Here is a 25572-nt window from a genome sequence, read left to right as displayed (position 1 = left end):
GGGACTAGTAAAAGCGCTATACAAATACAGGCCATTTACCAATGAGACTTACAGTAGAAAGTGCCTTGAGTGCTTAAAATGAGTAGAAAGGTGCTATATAAGTACCAGTCCATTTACCATTTAGTAACAGTCACAGATTGGATTTAAACAATTTTTCTGTTAACTCATACTTTATAAAGCAACCCTGTTTTGGACTGCTGCATCCATAGCACTAGAGCTCTCCTTTAGAAAAGCTCAGAGAAGATCTCTCATAGGAGTGTTAATTAGAAGTACCTTTGCCATTCTTTTTACTCTTTTTTTTTTAAGAGTAATATTTTTTGCCCTCGCCTCAAATATTTACTGGGTACTTTTTGGTGTTACAAGAGAAAATAAAAGGAGGACTGCACATAAAAATTAGCCTAAGGCCTTGAGTTATATCGTCTGTGTAAATCCCAAACGTGGGATAAATAGTTTTGCATGTTGTATTGTAAAAACACTTAATAAAATAATAATAGTAATAATAGTTCATATTATTATATTTAGTATTATTATTTGGGCTGTTTGGTAATGCATCGATTGTGGATTATTATAGAAAGAGAGATCAATAAGTAACAGTATATCGATCAATATGTTGATATGGCTGTTTTTTTAGTCACATTCTAATTGCGTTTTAAAATGTGTGTGATTTAAAGAATGAATGAGAGATCCATAGAGAGCCTGACTCTGTGCACTAGATAAGGAAGTGGTGGTGGTGAGGGGGGGGGTAATGCATGGCAGCACTGCAGAATCGGCGCTCATCCTTTAGCTGCAGTGTGACCTCTCAGTGTAGACACTGCCATTCATTATCAAATAAGGGTGAGCCGGGAGTCTCCGTTGGGTTTGCATATGGATATTAATGGCTCTCAGTAATTTACATTTCAATTCCAGACACTCTATGAGAAATTAGTCATACTCCAATCACGAACAGGCGAATTGTTCAGGAAAATGATTGACATTTTTCAATTAGTACTCAAAGACAAATTTAATATGTTTAGTGCATTAATTAACTGGAGGAAATGGAAATGACCGGGGCTAAGGTAAAATTTGCATGATCTATTCAGGGTTCTGCTGGGGTCCATTACCCGGCTATGACGAGGAGAGCGATAGAATGGCCGGCCATGTTTAACTGATGTCGATTCAATTTTGATGGAAAGGTCTGATAACTTCGCTATCAGACTGAGCGCCTGCCAAATTAAAAAAAGGTCATAGTTTCTGCGTCTGAATTCCTCCATGTGTTTGCCGTGCCGTGGGTCTGTTTGAAAAGGTCAGATGATCACAGTATGTAAACAGCGGCGATATAATGGAAGAACCTGCTTGTCTTTTGATTACGTGCTCCTTACTGCTCAGTTACTGCAAGGATGAAATTGAAGCTCTTTGGCCTTTAATGAAATCAGTTCTAATCTACCTTTACAGATTTTATGACATGTTTTTATGGCTTTCTAAGACGTTGTGATGCAAATGGAATTAATTCAAGATGGAAAATAATAGCGAGATAGATTAGATTTAAGAGAAAAAATAAATGAGAACGCATTAGATGATGACAAAGGAGATATCAAAGTGTCCCCGGTCACAGCTTTGCTCTTGACACAAACATTATTTACTATTTCTGCCTTGTGATTCACCGTGAACTATGAGATTCTGCCTAAGCCCTTTAAATGATCTAGACAAATTTCCCAAGTTTTAACAGAAAAGGAGGAGAATGACACAGTAAGATGGTGTTCTCATAATAGGTGCTACATCATGAAACATTCATTATGTTTGTCGAGAGTGTGCTTTAAGTTCAGAATAAAAATAGCTGGAATTTTTCAGCAGCAGACCATTGATCCAGCCTGTATCATTAGTTGAATGACTCATCACAGAGGAGTGTTGCTGAATATTGATCATTCACTTGACTGAACCCTGCAGAGCACACTTCCTCGATTATTTCCTCTCCCTTTTTGGAGAAACTGAAAAAAGGGTGAATGCGTCACACACATTGTTTCTTCTTTCTTATTCAAGTTTATATCCCGCTGTCAAAAAAGGACGTTTGAAATGCATCTTTGTTCCACTGTTTCTTTGCTGCCTCTAACTGAGTTTATTGAACCTTTGTGTTTAGTTATGGACGCACTTTATTTGACAAAAGGTAGGATTTCAGTACTCTTCCTTTTTAGTCTCTTTGTCTTCCACCCCCTGAATAATTACACTTTATCTATCTTTGATTTTCTTCTGTCCTCACTGGGATGCTCCCACGAGGCACCTCCTATCTGGCTGCTTTTGACACAAGTAGTAAATAACAGTGAGCAAGGCCATAAATCATGGTAATTCCTCCTCCAGACCTCTCGTCCAGATGGATCACTTGTGTGCCTTTGAGGTCCACCTGTGAGTCTTGTATCGCTGGTGTAATTTAAGTAGAATTGTGGGAGTCATGCACGGTAGCTGCCGTGTTTATCACAGTTATTTGACAATAGAGGTCAAATTAAGTCAACTGAAACTTTTGCTATTAAAAAATAATGATTAGAATAGGTTTGTGCTGATGCAGGATGGCCTCGGGGATCGAGGGTGGTCAGAGGGATCGTATGCAAGACGACGTTTACCTTGTTTTTCCAATAATGCAGTCAATTAATAGTATCAGTGTTATAGATCATATTAAATTGAATCTGTCCTGCTACAGTAACATGCATCCAGTGCGTGTACCAAGCATTTGCAACACCGGCGTGTCTAGGTGTTTGCAGCCACATCCACACACAGGTTCATCTTTGCACGTTTGGACTATTCTAAGTGAACGTGCGTGTGGGGAGTTGCCACAGTAGATGAGGAAACATAAAGAGTATCTTTCTAATTTTCAATAAATCTCAATATAACTGGGTTTACACAGATTGTAGTTTATGTTTTGGTTAGTTGGTGAAAGAGTCTGTTTTGCTCAGCGAGGGCAAGCTATAAAGTGGAGGACAGGCAAGTGAGCCATTTTCATGTATAATTTTCACACACAGTAGGAAAGAGCAGTAGAAACATAGGGATGTTACAACTTAATACTTTTTTGTGTGTTCAGCTGATATCTAGCCACTTTTGCGCGCTAACTTTTGTAGGATAAATCCTTTATTGTTGTATGTGAACAAGGCTCTCCCGCTGGTATAATCTACATTCGTTTCCCTTCATGCTCGAAGTGAGAAATAAACTCCCTGATGCGTGTGTCTTTTTCAACAGTGCTAGTGGGAGACCGCCATTGTGTTTGTCTTTTTTTTTGTTGTTGTTTGTTTGGGATACCCAATATGTATTAAGGAATGTGGCTAGTGCTACTTTAGTGGGTGCAGGTACAGGATGATTGGACTAAGGAGCAGATTGTTCAACACGATACATGGAGTATAGCTAAGTAGTCAAGTTTATTATTGGTAATGCTGGGTAAACGCACACATACACACATACATATAGAGTCTAGTTTTTTTTTGTTTTTTTTTTCCTGAGGTACCAGTTTGGGGGGGGGGACTTCACAGAATGCTGACTGTGAGCTCCTCACCCTCTTTTAAAATCATATTTATATACATCGGCAGCAAACCAATCCCAGCAAGCAGAATTTTGGATTGGTACTGTAGCAGCTGCGAGGCATCATCAAACACTGATTCTTCATGTCTTCATTGGCAAAACACAGATTAGTCTCTGCAAGAGTTTTCTTTTTAAAAATCGTGCTTTTAAGCTCACACTTCACCGCTCCATTAATGCAGCTGCTTTCTTCACTTTATTTCCAAAGCCATTTGTCGACCCAGTGTGCTGCTCCGACAGCTTGGGTTCAAGCATAGATGACCTTTTATCCTGCACCGCGTAGACAGGAGGACGTATTTTCAAATATGAAGAGGATACATATGCGAGTATCCTTCACAGGCAGAGGTGTCATCAGCAAAACATCTGTATTAATCTGATACATATACGGGATTTCAAGTTCAGGCCCGCATTTCATATCTGGTACAGATATTTGAATCTGCACTGTGACAACGAGAGTCTATTTAATTCTGCAAATGAATAAACATCATTAGGCAATGATATGAATTGCATTCATCTCCAAAATCAAGTTTGGAATGTGCCACTTGATTAACTCACTGAGCACTGAGCTGAGCATGTAGGAATTTTGTAGGTGAAATAAACAATTAACCGTCATCATCTTATTATTTTCGAATAAAATTTTGCTTATGGTGTGTGTTTGCATGGTGGAGCAATAATCCATTTTGAAGAAATGTTACTGAGTCTGGTTCTAAAATATGGGAGAATGAGCGGTAGGTCAACCCTACACCTCAGCAATAACCTAAAGAACTCCATCCATCCATCCATCCATCCATCCCCTTCTCTCCAGTTACCACCTCCAGCTTTTTTGGGAAAATATGACATATAATACTGTATAAACTACGTTTTTTTAACATGCCCTACATTTTAGCAGCATATTGCAGTTGTAGATGCTGATTTACTGTAATAAATCTTACAGTCTTACATTTATAGCTGTATAAATGTGACTTGAACTACCATGACGTGATCAGCTTACATGAGATATTAGAAGTGTGACTACAAACAGACAAATGCAACTAAGCAGCAGTGTGAGAGAGTGAGGCATCTTAACCCATGAACAATGTGCACGCAGCAGCTTACAGTGCTGCCCACACAGAAGCATGATCAGCTGAGCAGAAGCGGCAGCTTTGTGTGTTACGAGCTGTAGGTCACCTTTGATTTAAAAGTGCTTAGAGCACAGTAGACACAGTAGCGTAAAATGGAGCTGGGTCATCAGCAGTGTTTAGTATAACTCGAATAATTTGAAGGCACGCGGCCCCTGTCCTTACTATTTTGTGGATCACTGGCTCATCATACACTGGATACCGCAGTTCAGAAATACAGCCTTTGACCAGTCTGCTTTCTCTGTGGAGCAGTGTGGAAGTGGGATTGCACAGACACAAACATGAGAAACTCAGGACGCTTTGTTGTGTTTAGAAAAGCCTCAGAGTTTGAATGAAGTCAGTGAAAAAGTGATGATTGCTTGGTGCTGTATTTTTCAGGTTGTTTATACTCGGCACTAGCACTCGGCCAATTCTGTTTCACTGAATTTTGTACTGTTCCTTCCAAGTTAAACAATCTATTGATGAAAATAGCCATGATGAAGACTGATCATGGCTTCAAATTGAAGTGAAAATACAATAAATTGTATTTTATGTGCCATAAAATACAATGTACTTATATACATGTGTTTTACATGTTATTGGAGCTCGCTCTAACCCTCGCTGAGTCATTCCTGTGTTAGTTGTCCTATGTGCAGTTATAGCAAATGACCAGACTATAAAAACTTAGGGGAACGAGTAGTCGTTTGTCCTCTGTGCTAAGTAGGTTATGCTGTTTCATGTAAGTACACAGATTAATGGACTAATGGTAATATATGGGGTGCTGAAATCGCAGATGTTGCAAAGCAGTATCTAATATATTTGGCCCACCTTCTGCTTTAAGCCCAGACTCTGCTGGAGGAAGTTAAATGATGAACTATTTATATTCCTCTCCCATACAGATAATACGCCGATCAAATTACAGCGAAGTTAATCTGTCGTGCCAAATTTCCAAGGACAAAACAAATGTAGAGGGCTCTGACGCCTCAAAAAGCGAAAATGATTTTCTATTGGTGTTTTATTTGGTAATTACAAATCTGCTACCTTAAGTACACAAATCAAAACAAACACTAACAGCATATAAATCAGATTAAATTCCTCAGAAGTTAAAAGTATTATTTTCTTGTTTCATTTTGAGAGGTGCTATATATCTATAAAACTCCAAACGCCAATCAAGTGTTTTGCTAGTATAAAATCTCTTTGAATATTTGTGTTATTTATTTATTTGCCATCATTCTTGTCGAAGCGTAGAAAAGCTTGACGTCCATGTGCTGTGCCTTAGAGGGGAAATGGTTTTGAAAGGATGCATCAAGCCAGCCGTCATCAACCGCGGCCCCCCTCCCCACACCACAGAGCACCTGAACAGTGCTTCTCTCAGTCCTCGTCACAGGGACGACAGATGCTGCATACTAAACAGAAGAAACAAGAGCTGCCCCTCAGCCTGAAACACGCGATTATTCTCCATTGCGCACACTTAGGCGGACCTACATGTTGACATATAAACAGTTACAATTAACTACTGAACGCTCATCCTGGCATTTTAGTTCACAGAACATTAACAGCATCACAAGTGACGCCACGCGTTCCCTTTAGCAAGAAAAATTTACCATCTGTGAGCTCAAGTCAGCAGCCACTGACGCTGATCAGGAGTGATTTTTCTGGCTGTCATGAAATGCATTTTAAATGTATGTTTTTTCTCCTGATTTTTTTTCTGTCTGTGATGTGACAAAACCTAGAATTAAGCTAGAATTTGACTCTGTTTGGCTACAGTAAATGTTTCCAGTCCTTTGAACAACACAAAGTAGTCATCATATCACATAAACGAAAGAAAGGAATCTGAAAATTAGGCTCCAAAACATTTCTTAGACAGCACAAAAATGAGTAGTTAGTATGTTATTAAAAGCCAGTTAAGCCCTCACCTTCCTACCCCATTGAACATGATCAAAAGTGAGTCCCTGCCAGTAGCAGGCTTATTATTCAATATTTCACTCAATAGTGCACCATTGCCAGGTTCACCTTTGGAAGGTGTTTCATTAAGATTAAAAGACCAGATTTTTCCACTTTCATGATTGAATAAAAGGCAACGGAGATGAGGCTCAAAAAGACTTTTAAAATGCTTTAAAAAATATCAAATAATAATAATAACATACTTCATAACATATATTTGGTTTAATTTGATAGCTTAGGCAAAAAATCTCCTTCAGCCACTCCTAACACAAACACAGCCTTCAGTAGATAGTAGTAAAATAAAAAGGGGATATATATGTGTATATATATATATATCCTTTGCCAAAAACCCAGTGTGGCATCTTTGTTCTCTTGTCTCACCTCAAAGGAACGTGTATCTTAATTCTCATCAAAGCCCATAGACCTGTTTGTGTCGGAGATTAGCCCCAGAGCTTTAACCACAGAGCCGGCTTACTTATGGCTTTCCCAGAAAAAAATATCTCTTTTCCTTTGCTATCTGGATGTGCCTCACACTGTCAGTGACCATGTGGAGGCAGGAAAATATGAACAGGAGCTTAGTGTGAATAGAACAAGAGATTAGAGAAACTGGGAGAGTTGGGATGAAATGCGAATTATTCCAGTAACACTCTTCCTCACCTCAAACCTCTTGTCAGACAGAATGGGAAACTTATCTGTATGTGTCAACAAACTGTGTTTACCCGGCTGTATTTGTGTATTTTATTCCTTAGCTGGCAGTACACGCAGTGCTGATGGTGGCAAGGACAGCGGAGGCATCGATATCCACACAGCACCGGGAGCTTTGTTTGACACGAGTCGCCTGCCTCACGGAGATGATTCTGGCTGCAGACTCTTTAAAGAATTACAGATTAAAGAAATATCGATTTTTTTGTACTTGTGAATTTGGCTGAGTAATCATATGCGGTGAAATGAAACAGTATGTTTTTTGCAAACGTTGATTTAATACAGATAAAATCGCTGTTGTGTTATTGTGATGAAAGGTAAGTCATGAGCCGAGCTACAGGTCCCTGCGCTCTGGACCTGATTTTCTGTTAAGACTTCTGTTCTCACCCTGCTTCTGAGATGACCCCAGTACCATCATGCATCACTTTTAGGATGCTGTTATAGCCAGATGATGAGAAGTGCTTTGTGTTTGCCAAACATAGTGAGCGAGACATAGTTCCTCACACTATAGAATTATTTTTTTATCCTCATAAGTCTTTTAAATGCCATTTGGAGGAGTCCAAGGGTGATGCCAGGTGTGCCTGTCAAATTGACTGGTCTCGTCCTACCTGCTCTACCATAAAGTCTTGATGGAGGTGACTTCATGATGGATTGTGACTGGAGAGACTTTGCTGGCAGTTCTCCCATCCCTGCAACAAATTTCTGAAGCTCAGAGTAACCTTTTATTTTTCCCTCGGCCAAATTACCAACTGCAGAAAACTGTTTTACTCTTTAAAGATCTGAAGCTTTTTGGAACACTATAAATACTGGAAACGATGCTGATAATACCAAATGAATACAAATTCATACAGTCACGAACTCTTCTTCTCTGCCTCTATATCCAACTCTGTATGGTCTATTTGTGGTAGAATTCTCTCTATTCACTTTTCTAATATGTGTGACATTTTCCTTTATCGAGGCATGATTACCTAAAAACTCCCTAGGTGGGTGAATTCCACGAAGCAGCTGGAGAGGTGGAGCCTGGGAGTGGGATCACTGGCTTTGGCCAGCATGCACCTGAGAGCCCCTCAAGTTCTAATCCTAGTTTAATGCACTTACACGAATTAATTACGCTGAAGCTGCCGTCTTCAAAACGATTAATCCTTTTCAAAAGTGAACTTATTCATTCTCATTTATACCTGTCTTGTAATACGTGATGTATAAGCGAGCTTTTGATTAATGTTGATTGAATTAAGAGCCAATTAGTGACTTTTCCTTTACCTTCCTAATGGTCTTGTTCTGATTCATTTGGTTAGCTGTGGTCTATTTAATTTTTTCCCTTTATAATTTGTTATTCGCTAATTTTTCTTCAAATGCAAACTGTATATAATTATCTTTTGAAACCGCTCCTGACTGGTGGAAGAGGGCCCTTGCTTAATTTCTACTTTTGTGTCGTACCTCTTTTTCATCTCCTACACTGTAAAAACGACTCGAGGGAAAATAGGTTACCAAACCAGACTGCCGTTTTCTTTGAGATGTCGTTACACTTATTCATAACATCATGAAAGTGCCCACACTGACCGGCTCACCTGCTCAGACTAATACCTGTGGGAATCAAACCTATGACCTTTCAGTTATACAACTGTCCGGCTAATCTCTTGGGGTTAGAGAGAAAGCTACCGCTGCACTGAGAGTCGTCTGTTCCTATCCTCCAGCTGCTCTGTCATATCCATTTTCACATAGTTTGAATAGTAAAGGACACTCGGGGTTGAGAATGAACAGCACAGTGAACATAATTCTGTGTTTTCAGAATGCTCGCGTCTGTTCTTTGTCTCGATTACACCCACTCCTGTGTAATGAGCTTACACCACCTCCTATATCACGCAGTAACTTTGCCTGTTTTTGAAGTAATGATGCTTTATGCACACCTGAGATTGTGCGATTTCTATTTTGTATTGAAAGATGGCTCATAACTGGGTCAATGTGCTTTTAAAGAAAAGTTGGCACAAAGCAGCAAGGCATCATGCAGTAATCAAATCATTAAGACCCGATCACTGTCAGAGTTTGTCTTATCTTCCATAACGGATGAAGTTGTGTATATATATATATGTTAAGCATTTTATATTCGAGTTGTTCATCTGTTCAGATGAAACACCGATGCTTAGGGAGGTGGTCTGCTCTCCTTAGGTCACAAAATTGAGTGGCTCCATTGTGGAGAGCTGTAAACAATCAGTAAAGTGTAGCAGAGTAGAAGGTTTAGTCACAATAAGATTGTTATTCCACCTGCAGTAAATTATATTTGCAACATGGCTCTGTTTTGGGACCTCCTGCCCTGCTACAGCAGCGGCAGCGAGACCAGCTTCATAGAACAGAGCAGGCATCAATCACGGTGGACACGACATCAAGTAAATTGGGAATTAGCATGAAAAGCATGAAGGGCGGAGGTGGGTGAGCAAAGAATCTGAAGCAGCTTAAAAAACACGCTGCACATTAGATTTGCAAATACGAAGGGAATCAGCTGAGCCATCAGCTGATGTACTGTAGGCTGACACTGAGATTTGCTGGCTGAGCACAGTTCTGTACGCTGCCCCAACTAAACCTACGCTAAAACATTTAGTCAAATGCGCATTCCATGAAATCGCAACCCAGCAGATAAAATGTCTCTATAGTGGCATGCTACAAAGTGGTGCTGAATAAAAAAACTCCAAACATTAAGTAAGTTTTGGAATTTTAGACGTTTGTTTTCCTTCCTTTGTGTAGTCTGTTGTGTCTGTAGCAAGATGTAAGATTTTCTGCACTAAATTAGTTATAATTAGTGCACGCACTCTTGAATCATATTGAGGTCTCACTGGGTAACAGCTCTGTCAGTGTATGTCTCTCTGTGCGTCGTCTTTTCCTCAGCGTGATCCTCCACTTTTCCACCACAGTGTGTGTTTGTTACTTTGTGTGTCCCGTGTGATCTGACTCAGGAGAGGTAACACTTTCCCTGCTAAGTCCAGTCCCCCCTCCCCCTGCGATAAGATGATCTTGATAAGGCATGAAGATAGCGTTCAGCTACAAAAACTCAATTTCCTTACTCCTTTGGGGACATTAAACCATTTCCTTTTGCCTGAAAAACCCCCCACAAATGCAGGAATTCACCTCAGCCTGGCCCTGCATTACAGCACCTTTTCCACCTCATTGGCTGGCCTTTCCAGATGCTATCAATAGGCAGGTGATTTTGGTGCAGCCCATAAGTTCTGCATTGCAGGGGCATAGGCAGTAAGCACAGATTGTGGTGCAGGTATCTATACGTTGTTTTTAGATTATCGGTAAAGCAATGGTCCCTGACTTAGAGGCAAACTCCTGAAAGCACAAAGTACTATAAAATATAGAACACCCTCCTTTCTGGAGGTTACAAGATTTGGAATGGTGTCATGCTCGGATTACAAGAAATGTCTATTCACATATCCCTTTGCTATCAGACCAACAAAGACTGTGAGTGAACACTTGCATATAGATTAGTAGTCTGTGTGTCTTTTGTAAAAACTTCCCTTTGGGCACACCCAGTGATTAGCAGCACTTGTCTTAGTGTTATAGAAATAATAAAATAACGCCTCTCAGTCTCTGAATGCCTGGCTGAATCTTTTAGCAATTATATGAGGCAATACAGGAAAAAAAAAACCCTCTTTGAATGTTGTCTGATTGACAGGTCTGTAAAAAAGACAGGCATATAGAAAATTTTCATTTGCACATACCACTGTAAGCTTCACCAAGTCAAAGGAAAAATGATTTATACCAAATTTATAAACACTCTCTTATATCCTATCATTTGCGCCTATTTAGGAGTTGATTTAGAAAGCAGAGTTAATGCATTTGCTATGCTAGAGTGAGGGCAAACAAAAGAATAGTGTAAAATTTAATTTCTAGCAAAATAGCTGTCTTTTTCTTTGAGATGTACTTAGACTTGTTCAGTGTTTTTTTTCCTAACATAATGCTTTTTAGTTGAGAACAGAAGCTAGGAAACTCACTTAAAACAATTCATAAGCAAACACTGTCAAAAGTTGTAACAGATGTAGGAATTTTCTTTAGTTTATTTTGTTAGCACAGCTGAATTTGGTTCCTGTTGTTGCCAGGCAACAAATACCATGCTAGAGAAAGCTTGTAAGTTTTGGCTGTTATTGCCCAACAACAAAATCTTGCCCATGTAAGTAAAAAAATGTAATCATGGAGGCTTAAAAAACTACTGCATACAGATTTCTGTGCTGAAACTTTTTTTTTATGACTTTTGATTCCAGTGACTTGCCTGTAAAATGTCTACAGGGTGCTGCAGCACAGTGATGAGTGGTTATATAGCACTGATCCCACTCCCTACTGTCACCATTCATATGGTAATCCTAACTCAAAGCACACCCACTAATTACTGATACACTTGGTCCCTATTCACTGCAGTGACCAGCAGACACATTCAAGACACAAAGAAAGAAACTGAAACGATGGCCCGTGTATGGGACACACAAATTCATATGTTCATGTTTGGAACATGAGGATATGTGTTTTAATTGGTTACGCAAAAAATAAACAAAGAAAACAAACATAACAAGCAGGAAAATGGTAGATTTATTCAGGTAATGACAAGAGATGTCACGCTCAACAAATCCTGACTAGAAATCAATGGAAGAATTCCCAGATACCAAAAATGGTGGTGGTTCTGCCTGCACCACCAAGGAGCTAATCAATAGCTAAACAGGAAAACCGATACTGTTGTTTGCAGTGATGCACGTCAAGATACATGACAGTTTCAACTGTGTGTTAGCGTGTGTTCAGTATCTACTTGTCAAAGTGCAGACATGTGTAAGTCGACACACTGCTTTCCTGGCTAATGCAAATGTTTCTGGTGCTCTGGCGGAATAGAAAACACACATGATTTATTGGCTGATGTTAGCTATTTGAAAGATTATTGATAGCATTTTTAATTGCCGATAAAAGAAAAGACAGGAGAAACACCTTCCAGCCATGTTTCAAGTGTTGACGTTGCACACTTTGTCCACCAGAGAGCACTCTGCAACTTTCCCTGTTAGCAAAAAGCCACAAACAACAATCAGCTAATCCAAGCAGAGTCAGGCAAAGCGTAAATAAGTGCATATAACAAAGTTAGGGTAATCTGAGTATTTTTCATGCATCTGAAAGAAAAAAAAACGTAGCGATAAACCCAACAGACAACGAAATATCGCATTTTAAATTACCAAATATTAGCATCGGTTTTAAAAATCCTGTATCATTCTGGCTCTGATAAACATGACTGCATTATCACAAAACCTTGTACATAGCCTGCAGGGAAGTGTAAAGAACCCCCAAAACCATTCAACCTTATTTTGAAGCAACTGGTGATTTTATCCTTAGTGTTTTTATGTCCCAAAGCCCATGAAAATAAAAATTATCCCACCTGTTTATAGAGGAGCTTATTTTTGACAGCCTGAAATAACTGGAAAGGCGGAGGCAAGACTGGCTTCTATAAGAAAAAGAAAAACCCACTGTAATCAGCTCATCCACACTCTTCCCACAGTTCAGTTAGAAAACTACTTTCCAATTCTTTCCAAGACCCCTTATTGCTGTAGGCTATTTTTTGAGGGAAAATGGAAATACGGCTTTATTAATGCATGGCAGAATCCAAAGTCACATGTAACTTGTATTTTCATGTTTATATGGCTCCATGAATAAGACATTGTAAAAACATAATAACAGACTTTGCTCGATAAAACATGACATTTACATTACATTGCATTTGTAAAGCCCTTAAACCCAAGGGGTCTCTCTTCTTAGTACATTAGCGTGGAATCTCACTGCGTCAGCCATGTTTTACTAGTCTAGCAACACGTTTTTCTTACGTGGATTGCTGCCATCTTCTGGTGGTAACAGCACAGAACCTACTACCGAGCGCTGGTAGTAAGAAATACATAATGTAACACATACAAATTGTAGTAAAAATTTTAAAACTATATTCAATTTAATGTTTATTTGAAAAATTGAAAAGCCTGACCATTCCTAATGTGCATACCTGCATATAGTATAAGCATATTTTATAGACATACTCTAGTGCAGCGGTCCCCAACCCCCGGGCCTCGGACCGGTACCGGTCCATGAGTCGTTTGGTACCGGGCCGCGAGAGTAGAGGCTCAGGTTTTCATCGTTATTTTGTTATCGTTTTTATCGTTAACTCGGTTTTCCTGGGTCTTTTCACGTGTGTTATGAATAAATCTTCTTTTTTTCGGTACCGGTACTAGTTTTATTTTTTTTGTATTTATCCGCGACACCTTAAAGGCCGGTCCGTGAAAATATTGTCGGGCATAAACCGGTCCGTGGCGCAAAAAAGGTTGTGGACCGCTGCTCTAGTGTAACAGTAAAGGACTGTACAGAAAGATGCAAAGACTTTGATAGTGCGGCATCTTGATTACCCAAAAGGGCCCAGTTGACTTTTAGCACTCCTGACAAGAGCTGAATTTCATTAATGAACATCAGATGACTTTGGGATTATTAGCTGCCCTGTGTATGTGTGTTAGAATGAGCGTGTGTATGAGTCTATGCCTGCCCTCCTCTGTGACTAATGTATCATATGCGGCGGCAGGGTCGTCTATAAATAACAGCATGATGTTCACTTACTAAGAGGGAGGGGTGACTCGTGTCTTGCAGATGGATGAACGGTTGGACGATGTGTGTGTGTGTGTTTTCTTCTAAATCTCCTCGCCTGCATAGTCTAAGCGGTCAGTTAAGTTTTTGGGGGGTTTTTTCTTGAGCAAATCGTGTGCAACTCAATATTTGGCCCACACACTCGCAGAGCGCCTGAGGCTACGGTACACAGCAGTTGCACGCTACCCAGGCTTGTGCAGTGCCGTGGCTGATCTGTGTTTACCACATGCAGGATAGGTTGGGGTCTTAGTTCATACAACCTTGGGAAACAATAACAACACAGCTGTACTGCTGAGTGAGTGGGCATGCTTTGGCAGACCAATGTCAGATTATATCTGAAAAATAGCAGGATGGAGTTGGGGTGCTAGGTTGGCAACTGAGGCAGGTTTTCTCAGTCCTAAAGGGAAAAGATGACTATACAGAGAGGTTAATTATAAGTGCTTGCTGTCAAAACAGTTGGAGGTGTGTCAACATTAGGAAGAGTCAAAAAACTGGCGATGGCTGATATCTTTGGAAAGACGTGCGTGTGGTGCAGCCCTAATGAAGTTATCATTAATGAGTAAAAAGATTGTGTAGAAAGTCAGATATTCCCACATTTATGGTTGGGAATCAAAATATGATATTGATCACTATACTGAAGTCACAGTTGTGAAAGATGCAGTCGCAAAACAGTTGACTCAGTTGACTTTAGAGCGATGATTTCATGTGTTCACTGTTAGTTTATTGATACTGGTTCAGATAAGCTGCTCACTTAATACTGCATATTCATGTACAAGAATAACAAGCTAATGCATGATGTGAAATGGGTCCAAACTATGCTTACATGTGCAGTGACAATAAAAAGAAAGGCAGTGTAATCCTTTAAGCCCTGTATCCGATGACTATTGAGAAACATGTTTATTCCCTGTCAGCTCTGCTCACTTACAAATGGGCTGCACCGGATTTGTCGTGAGGCTTTTCTATATAGAAAGCTTCCGCAATCAGTCTGTCTCCTGTTCAGTTTCTGGGGTATACTTTACATTTTGAAAGTAATGTTGTTGTCTTGCAACACTTCTAATATATAAGCAGCAGTTTTCACAGCCACGCTGCAGATACCCCTCTGTGGCACTGCAAAGGAAAGAAGGAAGCAAGAAGAATTACAATTATGAAGGCAGAGCATAGATTTTGGATACAGATACAAAAAATTATGTATTGCATAGTTAGTCACACAGCATGTAGGACATTTCCACATGTGGCAGTCAGCCTTGGGCTAAAGCTCATTCTTAGCCTAAAGGATAGGCAGGAAGGAGCCTATGATTGCATTCAGAGCCCCCCGCTTAATGCTATACAGAATAATATGTCAAATCTTAACTGAGTTACTCTGAACACTCCTATCATAATAATATCCGAGTCGACTCAATGGATCTCAAAATGTGTTATGATAATGTTAGAGCACATTTGAAGGGATGAATATGTTCCTCTTTAACTTCAGCCTGAAACATTAGAGCAGGGCTTCAAAAAACGCCTTTGTCTGCCGGACGAATACCTCGCTGTGATAATGTGAAAAAAAAAGCCCTGTTTGCACAACTATTATTGTTTTCTCCACACAACTGCTCCTTTGTCAAACTAATGATTTCCTTCCCTTTGTCCACAAGTCCTGTGCAGGATTTGCATGCAGAAAGTTAGAAAGAGAAAAAGCTGCAGTGTTTCGATTTAGTCCTTTTTCACCGGATTACAGAAATTTGTTGCGAGTTTGTTCAGCAATGAACGCATTCCCAGAACCTCAGACAATATCTCCTGAAAACAGCTGTGTTGAGAAACTCTGATTTTCCATGTGCTTATGTGTCCTAGCGTGCTCCCCCACCCCCTCGCCTTTCTCTGCGAATGGTACAGTCCATTTAAAAAGGCGCTTGTCATCTCTCAATGCTCTGTGTCCTTTCAACAGTCAGCTGCGGGGAGCACATTTCACAGGGGCAGTGCTGGCGCTCTAATGCACACACAGACACACTCATGCTGTTACCGAACTCTCAGAGACACACTCACAGGCATGCTTGCACACTGACACACTCTCACCACACACACACAGCCTCTGAAACGTACACTCCTTCCAGCAAACACACATTTCCCCTGAGCCGGACGCCTCTCTTTAAGGGAAAGGACTAACTGCTCTGAGGATTTAACTTGGCTTTCTCATAAAACAAAAAGGGAAAAGGAGCAATCAGAACAGGGAAAAAAAAGGAGGAATTTATTTGGGGGCACCTTCCTTCCCAGGAAATGGTCAACTTGTCAGTATGACACCTTGTCTGGATTCCCCTCTCTTCCTCAGGCAAAAATCCTGAAAATGATGGATGACAACAAGCAGCTTGCCCAGCGCATCGATGGGGCCATTCAGTCAGCCAGCCAGGAGGTGACCAACCTGCGGTCAGAGCTGAGCGCCACCAGCCGCAGACTGGCCGAGCTGGGAGCGACGGACTCTTCTGCCAGCGTGCTTGAGACCCTGCAGCACAACCACAATGGTAAGAGAGCCACGCTGAGAGTGAAGTGACGGTGTCTTCTTGTTCTTTTTGCCGAGAAGCTGTGAACATGTGGAGAAGGATGAGTGCGCTCTCATTCAGCTGTGTGTGAGTGTAGTCTTGCAGTGTGCGTCTTGAGTGTGCGGCTTATCATGGAGGACATCCAAGAGTGAAAAAAGCCTCCACTCATACCTCTGCTCATGGGAATAAGTGCATTTCAGAGTCAGCGAGAGAGCGGATGAATTGAACAAAAGAGGGGTTTATGTTGACTTGTGTCCACTTTCAGTTCTCCCTTAAAATCCCCTCTCATGTTGAATAATTAACCCCCTTAACCTTTAAGAGGAGAGGGGGGCGGGGGTAGTGCTGCACTTCAGTAAGGACAGAGTGGGTAAAGTTACAGCCTCTTTTTACTCTCAGGCACTCTATGTGCTAGTTCAGTCGGCTCTCCCCTAACCGGGCAATGGATCTGCGTCTCTTGAGGAGGAAGGGAAAGGGGGCTGGTTTTAGGGTTGCCGTTGGTTACTGTTACTGAGAGCTGTTTGAATGGCTGCCCAGTGTATAGAGAAAGCTGCCTTCTGTTTGTGTGTGTGTGTGTGTGTGTGTGTTGCAGCTGCTTTATTTGCCCTTTTCCAAGTTTTATCTACTCAGTTTGACATATAGATAGGAAACAGATGGGAGTTTTTGTTTCTGTGCACATGCATAATCATGGCTGACTGCATAAGCACGCGTGGCTAAATGTGTGCCCATGGGCTGCCGTGTCCCTTTAACTTCTGGCACACGCACATTCTCACACTCTTGCTCTTTCCGTAGCAGTCAGCTGGTACAGTGAGCGGTCTGATAGGATGCGTGCCATCCGGGCTTTGGCAGCACTCTACTATGAAACCACATCTCTCGCAGACACTTGTGAAATCAAGCTCAGTAATAGACCTGCTTTACTGCACTCTTAGATTAAAACACTGTTGGTGAACTTTCCTTTAGCAAAGACAGTGAGTCATTTGGTCCTCAGTTGACCTCTGTGGTGCTTTTTAATAGGGGAAAATTTGAACACAGGCTGTCGTATACAGCTGGTCAGGAACTGTTTGGTCATGTGTCAGCTTTGTTTTCAGTGGACTGACACTGTAGCCTTTCTGTTTCTTTGTCAGTGTGTATGTGCCTTGCGTTATCCCTTTAACCCTGATGCATGCTCACATTCCTGCTGGTTTCCATAGCAGTGTGTGTACCAGCGTGAGAGACAACAAGCACTCCTCTGGGAGGGTTTGAGCACTGATGTCATTGTCCTTTGGTTGCTGCTTCTCAGCTCAGCTGAAATGATGACTGAGTGATGTGCACGAATCACGTTCATCTGTGTGAATATTTTTTAAACGTCCTAAAGACTGCAGAAAAACATTGTTGGTTTGCTCATTCTTACGACATTCCCAATGCTTCTGAAATGATACACCACGAGACGCTGAGCCCTATCTGTGGATCTTTTAGAAGATGTATTTTGTCAGACACAATTATCTGCAAATGCAGTGCTAAGTGGTTCTGAGTGCCCCCGATTTTCAACATCAAAAATGACATGCACACATGTCCTTTTGATACTGAAGATTATGGTTGCCAGTTCCTGCTTTTGTTTGCCCAGTGCATCTTCCCACTGTCATTGTGTTGCTGTCAATAAGTCTATTCTTTTTTTTTTCCACACCCACCTCTTGCTGTCTGTTCTCTCAACCCCCTTTTTCTCCTTGTAGCTGTTCTTTACAGGCTCAGGGTGTATAATAGAAACAGCTAGGGATAGGAGGATTAGGTAATTTATCACCAGTGGCTGTGTTGGGAAGGGAGGTGTGTGGTAAGGGTCGCCGGTTCATTGCACAGCCGGCAGAGTAAGAGTCCTGAGGGAAGCTGTGTTGGGGGTGCTATCTGGCACTTCAGATCCAGCAGCACTAACCTTGCTAGTAGGCTAGCTTACCTTAATTGCATTCCTGCTTCCTGGGGGGGGCTTACATTTGCATGTTTCATTCTTCCTGGCAAGTGCAAAGTTATAAGGAATTGGATGTACTTGATCATCTTCTAGTAGTTTTCCTCAGAGAATTACAAGCTCACAACTGTTTAGAAAACACAGAAAAAGACCACAAGATTTGACCTCACTGTCTTCCTCAAATTATCTTCCCTAACTTGTTATCTGTCCTCTGAGCTCACACTTATCCTCCTCGTGGTCCCCGACAGCACCACATTTAACTCCGGAGGATGTTAAGCATCCATAAAACTGACCCCAAAGCTTCTGCCTGTGTGTGGCATGAGTTGGCATCATTTTCTCTTTGTATATGGGAGAAAATGTCACTATGGAAAGTTTGGGTGAGTGAAAAGCCCATTCATATTGTGCTCATATTGGCCTATTTCTGTACGTTGACCTTTGGATAGACGTATTTCTGAGATGTCTTTTATTTTACTTTTTTCATAGTGGTCAAGAGACTTTTTATTTTCCACATACACTTTTGTCAAGGTGCATACATGTGGAAAAAATCATTCCATCTTCTTACTCTAGTCTCTGTGCTACACATATAACCGCACACTGGATCCGTTGGGGTTACTTTGATTATATGTGGCACAATTAGCACAGGTAAAGTAATTACTCAAAGTGCTGGCACATTAAACTGGTTCTTATTCTTATTTACTTTCACTAGCAGAGTCTTTCATACATGGTGGGATATCACCAAGATCCCCAGAGTTTACTGACAGTTGCTGACACTAATAAAAGCGCATTGTGGATCAACATTGGATATTTATCGTCACTAATTATATCCCAACCATCGCTGGTTGGATGTTTTAGTTATGAATCATTCAAAGGTCAGTCATATTGTACTTAATGACTCATACAATCGGGGTAGTTGAGAGAGAGAGAACCAAATATTCGTGAGCTTTTTTGCCAACACACAAACGTCATGCTTTTCTGTCTGAAACTCATCAAAAACCTTTACATGATGTCGCAATCATTTCAGTTAATCACAGATTTTATCCACTCGATAATTGAAAACACAAAAAAAATGTTTATCATTCAGGAAGGCTTATCCAGGATATCAAGAATGAGTAGAGGCTATTATATCATTTAGCATGGAGCATTTGCTGTCTCTGTACATCATGAACGCACAGACAAACTCTGCATGTTAAAAAGCTACTGAGAACTCTCGTGTTCTTTAAATCTGTTCATGAAAAAGCCTCCTTGGCCACTGACATTAAACAGGATTAATAATATCAAGAAGATATTTGCTTAAAAAGCGGTTACTCCTTTGGAGATGGAAGAGAAGAGCGACCTTGATGTAACAAGACTACTCATTCTGTTAAAGCTATTAGCTAGTACTCGAATTGGAATGAAATAGGTGCCGGTGCTATATAACAGCAACTGCACAGGTATTGGTTTAACTTATGTTTAACCTTACAATAATTACACCTTAAAGCAAGCTGGGGGATATCTGCGCTCTCAAGCTGATGTGTTCTTGCGACGCCGCCTGCATTCATCAGTACAACATTGTGTGCGATTGAGCTTTCCTGTACCAGCAATGTGGAAGGACCAGTTGGCAACTTCCAAATCTCACTGAGAGTAACAGAGAGTCCTATGTTTTACTTGCTGTGAAACAAAAATGTATGCCCCATCTGTTCCTAACACTTCCCTAGTATCATCTTTCAGGCTTACTAAGGTAACGTGGCATTTCAGCAAAATTACTTTGGTCTGTGATTGCAATTTTTACACGTGAGTGCAGATCTCTTTCTGCTCAGTGGGGCTCCCGCCATTCTGCGTGCAGCGTTACCAATCAGTTGTCAGTATTGGAGAGACACTGCTTCCACAGTAAATGCTTCATTACCATCAAGAAGAGCAGCTTGGACATTTGTATTCGTCTGGTGTACAGCGAGTACTTGTTCTTAAGCTAACACAAGTGATGCCCTCATGTTTCCTGGTTTGCATATATATATATATATACACAGAACAGGCAGAAGATGTCTTCTGTTTTACAACTAGTTACTTTAACATACGTCCCAAGTGCTTAGTGTACTTATTTTAAATTAGTACCCTCAGAACTGGGTGTAATGATTCTAGTGATTTTCTTTTTAACCTTTTAGTAAAATTGAGGGATATATCAAAAATTAAGAATTGTAAGCAAAGCTGAAGGTTGCATTGAATGTTTGGTCACTGCCATTCCCGTCTCAAGCCCCAGTGAAGAGAACTTTTCCACTGTTCTCTTATTTTGTTGTTAAGTTGAGATGCTGTCAAAATCTCTGCAGAGTCATTCATGTGTAGAATGTCCTCACATAGATTACAGGTTTTTCCATGAATTTGATTTCCTGCTGTATTTTGTCTTTGCAGGCAGTGTCTGGGAAAAGTTGACATTTTGCAACATGCCATTACCTTCGTACCCTTTCACACTCACTTTTATTGATTTGACAAAGAGCTATTGGTGTGAAGCTGCTGCCACTCAAATGAGCATTTGGTGTAGGGTCCCCCACTGAAAAACAAAAAAACGAAATAAGCTATAGGAAAGCAATAGCATGGTAATACATGGGGATTAAAGTGGTGTTTGTCAGATTGGGCGTAGCTGTGCAGCGTGGGGAAATCACTTAGAAATAAGCGAGTGAAATAATAACGTGTGGATTTTTCTTTGAGACTGTGATCAGTGGACCTGTGGTGCTTCTCCCATTTTCACTGCTCTTTGTGGATTTAGCCAAATAAATTCAGGAGATGTTATGCAGGCTGATTTCCAACCATTCAATGTTATTAGTGTAGTGTCAAATGTAGAATTCAGTGAATTAATCCACTCAGCATCATAAACTGATGTTTATAGTTGTGCACTGTGTGTCCAACACAGTGCACAACTGTAAACTCATGTAACCTCAGAATAACACAAAGTTAGCGTGCTTCATTTTATTTTGTAAGACATTTCACAAAAAATACTATATGTACAAGCACACAAAGAATAAACTAAAAAAACACGCATTAACCTTGCTATGAGCTTTAATTACTCGTTAACTGAAGGTAATGTTAACGCCATTTCAGGTTGCTCCGGCCCAATTTAACCCTCCAGTTTAATACACTCATAAAATACTGCAGTTGCCTCAGACTGTGAAAATGGCACCAAATCTCATTAGTGTTTTTTCTTTCTTTTGTCGATGGAGATGGCTTTTGAATCCCTCTCTGTCTACGGCGATGAGAAACTTAATGACTTGTGTGAGGAAAAATGATAGCCCTCCTCAGGTTTCATGTTTATGGCACGTTTTATAGTCATTTATTTGACAAAGTTACCCAACAGATGGTTACTCATCAGAGCATTTCTCAAAAGTGCAACAAAAATTGGATCCGCCACAGTTGCCTTTGGCATTTAGCTCCTCTTGTGGCATCGAATGCGGTAACTTTCATAATGAATCCCATGTTTATAAGGAATCGCCATCAAATGACCCAGGCTTATTCTATGATGATACTGAAACATGAATGTGTTTGAAGGTACTTTCGTAAATAGGATGTTAAAGATAGGTGATGATTGTCTGTAGCCATATGTTTAGAGGTCATTCATTAACATACGAGTGTAGTCATCAAGCCGTCGGTTTAGCAGAGAAGTTGTTAGGCCCAACACCTGGGACTGGGCCAGAAAGGGGGGTGGGTTTGAGGACTTGGCGTGGTCTAAAAAAATCACATTTTGAACATACACTAATGTTTGTCCTGGGCAAACCTTTGGTCCCAGTATACTTGTAGGCTACGTTATAATGTACCGTGCCCTGAACATTTTTACAGACCGAGCACAAGCCATATGGCATTCCCTAATGTCAGAAACCTTCCCCAGCAGGATAGTTTGCCCCAACACATTGGATAGAGTAAGGCATCAACCCAAAGAGCACAACATCCTATATCCCAAACTGACTAAAGCTGAGACAAGCCTGATCTGCATAGACCCCGCCCCAGAAATCACAGGACCCATACGATCTGGCAGCGTAAGGGAGATCTATATAATATTAGCCAGGATGCTGTAATGATGTGTTTGGGTGTGATATGCTGTTAGTACGTCAAGTTTGAGCTCGCCGTAGAGTGGCTGTGTATCGTCAGCACTTCCACATATAGATGCACAGACTCACACACAGGTCTCTTTGACCTTGTCACAAATCATTGTGACAGAAGAAGTGTTTTCCAGATAGTTATGAGCTACCAACACACCTCGAGACACTAGCAGTGATTCGTTCTGACACTAAAAAACATACAAATTAAACCCACATCCCGAAATTAAACTATCCTCCGCTACTATTTACTCTTCGCTTGAACAGACAGTCCACTGCCCTTCGTTTCATTTTGGTAGGTCAGGTCTACAATATATATTTGATGTTTTAGGTTGGTCACGTTGTAGTATGCATTAATGAGTTGGAGCAGCTCTCTGGAATGTAAATTTATGTTGCCCTTTGTCCTCCAGCTTGCCTTTGCTGGAAAGTAATGCTAACAGTACTCTCGCACACAGCGGCAGATGGCTCGAGCAAGTGTCCTCAGAAATCGGTGACATTGCACATATTCTTGCAGAACTGTGGAGGTAGAGGGTGACGAAGAGCAAAAAGTACAAAGAATTTGTAACTTTTCCCATATTTACGAGAGGATTTGGAATATTCTTTTGCTCTATGAGGTAGACAGGCCACCGTAATAAATGGTGCACCACGTGAGTAGACTACTGTGAACAATGATTAAAACTCTCATTAATGTGATAAAAAGCTTCATTAGTGGGCGATCGTGGGTGGTGGACATCGTTGTTTTTATACTGCAACTGTGGCCTTTCTTTTTAATGTGCGTCATGGGAGCCAGCTCAGATATTTCAGAACAAACTTGTTCCTCCTGATAATGTGGGTGAGAATCTTTGGTAACGGCATCGTTTTCACTGATCCAGTGATCATAAAGGAAATAAAATGGGAAATTAGAGCAGCTGAATATAGGCTATAGTGAATTTACATTGGATGGGATGCTGATGTATAAAGTCTGCACAGTGGAAGCAGATACGTTTGCTCTGTAGCCCTAGAGAATGGCTACTAATAGGCTCAGATAGGAGATGAGGAAAGAGCCCCCCCAGTGGTATTCAAATGATGTGATATGACGGGAACTGGGGAAAGGGGAGGGGTCTGGTCTGCTGAGGGGCTGCCTAACATTTTGTCAGCAATTACTCACAATGAGGTGTGGCGAGGTGATGGGTTGCAGCGGCAGCAATGATATATATATATAATGGCATTTTCACTGTTCATCTCACATTTCTTTGAAGTGGTAGTGGTACATGATTTGAGTTTCAGCTAATTTGGACCTACAATGCATGTAATCATAACAAAATGCTTGACCAGTATATGGAGATGATCTGCAACTTGATGTCAACCCTTATTCCTCGGCAGTCTTCAAGTGTTGAGATAGTATTAAGTTTCCAAACAAGACGTTAATTGATCTGTTGAGATTAATATCATTTATTATTCCCACGGCACATCCAAACAAACTTTGGCAAGCATAAAGTGTTAATATATTGTACCACCTTATGATAGATAAATAATAATTTAGCAAGAGCTGGGCGTTTAATAATGACATTGTTATGTAAAACAGCGTTCATCTTCTTCAGGGTGTTCATTTTTCATCCGTGCAAGGGGATACATAAGTGTGTGCATCCGAAGCTGATAAGCTAAATTTGGTTGCAGGTATGACTGAATAGAATGACTGCAAATGCACTGCAGAGGCATTGCCTCGCCTCGGAGCATTTTCAGACATATGTACTGGTCTAGGGTCAGATTTTTCCTTGCACGTATCCCACTGCAACCGATTAAGAGCTGACAAATAGAGTAGGATCTCGGATCAGTGATTCTGTAAAGCCTCTGCTCATGTGTCAAACGGTTTCCAGCAGCACAGAAGGACTAGTCAAGGGAGCTGTTCCAAAGTGTTTGTGAGGCATTGCCTTGAAATTGCTATATTACTCTTGGAAAAGCGCACAGGATGTTATGTTCTTGGCCAAAGCCGTTGACGTTTAATGTTTACAGACAAGGATCGGTGGGAGTGCAGAGGTATTCTTTCACAGTTGACACTAAGGTAGTTATTTGAGTATTAAATACTCCCATCCACCTCCCACATTTTGTACTTAGCACACTGTTTGGAATGGAGCCCCTAAATCTTGCTGGTGGTTTTGAGTCTAGAGCAGCTTATTATTAAGACATACCACCTAACCCTTTAGCTGTCTAATAGTAATTTTAGGGAAATATGTTTTTTCTTTCTTTGTCTATGATCACATTAGATGCATTATGAGTGTTGCTGGTGACAGCCAGCAGTCGGTGGGTGCAGACACATTATCAGTCTTATATGCTATGCAAACCTTCATAAATTGCAAGCTGTCAGAGTTGCAGCTTTTAGGCATGAAATTACAAAATCGAATCTAACAAGGGAGTTCATTTCCTGTATTGTTGTCCTGTCTCATATCTCCCTAAATTTCTTTTTTACATTTTCTACTTGGAAATTGTAAAAGGGTTCCCCAGTTTTTTACAGTTTTTTTTTTTGTGTGTGTGGATGCAACCAAAAGAGAAAAAAAAAAATCCTGTTAGCTTACCCCGTTTTTTTTGTTTGTTTTTTGCTTCTACATAACAACAGCCAGCATAAACAGATAAAATGCTGTGTTTACGTTTGTTCTAGTCAGTTAATCAGGCCTGGCTTTTGTGAATCTGAGTGATCATCCAGCTTCCAATTGTCCATCTATCAGCACGCAGACTGTCCAGCCAGCTGGTGCCTGCTGGGTTGAAGAGGCAGACTGGGCAAGGCTAGATGTCACAGTGGTGGCAGGTGGGAGCCACCATCAGGTATCGTAATGCCCGCTGGCACAGGCGAGACTGTCTCGAAGCAGCATGACTTGGTAGAGAGAGAGGGGGAGAAAGAGGGAGGGGGAGGCATCTTGATCCATGCGTGTGCCAACCCTGACAAATTGGATAAAGCCTCCAGTGGACTGGCACAGTAGATGTAGAGGGCAGAGGGAGGGAGGGAGGGAAGAGGGTGTTGGTTAGCAGATGTGTGTGTCATCACAGGCCTGGCATCATGCTGAAGGGGAGGAAACATTATTTACACTAATGTACGTAAACAGACAGATACATGCAGATGCAGTGCAAAAGTTGACGTCTGTGTGCGTATGTGAGGACCTTCACTTTCATAG

At 40.9% G+C, this 25572-nt stretch overlaps 1 protein-coding gene across 10 annotated transcripts in view; it reads left to right on the top strand.

Moving 5' to 3' along the window:
* The window catches only part of LOC102307504 (kazrin), a 198355-nt gene that overhangs the window by 54266 nt on the left and 118517 nt on the right, over nucleotides 1–25572 (top strand). For all 10 annotated transcript variants that reach the window (XR_006052911.1, XR_006052910.1, XM_005945848.3 and 7 more), the window contains one exon: nucleotides 16228–16417. Coding sequence is in view for 8 of the 10 variants with exons in the window: in XM_005945848.3 (XP_005945910.2) it covers nucleotides 16228–16417 (190 nt within the window). In the remaining 2 variants the exon portion in view is untranslated. The remainder of the gene's footprint in view (nucleotides 1–16227; nucleotides 16418–25572) is intronic.

The sequence above is a fragment of the Haplochromis burtoni genome, unplaced genomic scaffold, assembly GCF_018398535.1.
Source record: "Haplochromis burtoni strain Fernald_Lab_line unplaced genomic scaffold, NCSU_Asbu1 Contig_458, whole genome shotgun sequence".
Classification (NCBI taxonomy): domain Eukaryota; kingdom Metazoa; phylum Chordata; class Actinopteri; order Cichliformes; family Cichlidae; genus Haplochromis; species Haplochromis burtoni.
This window is presented reverse-complemented; position numbering and strand designations above follow the sequence as displayed.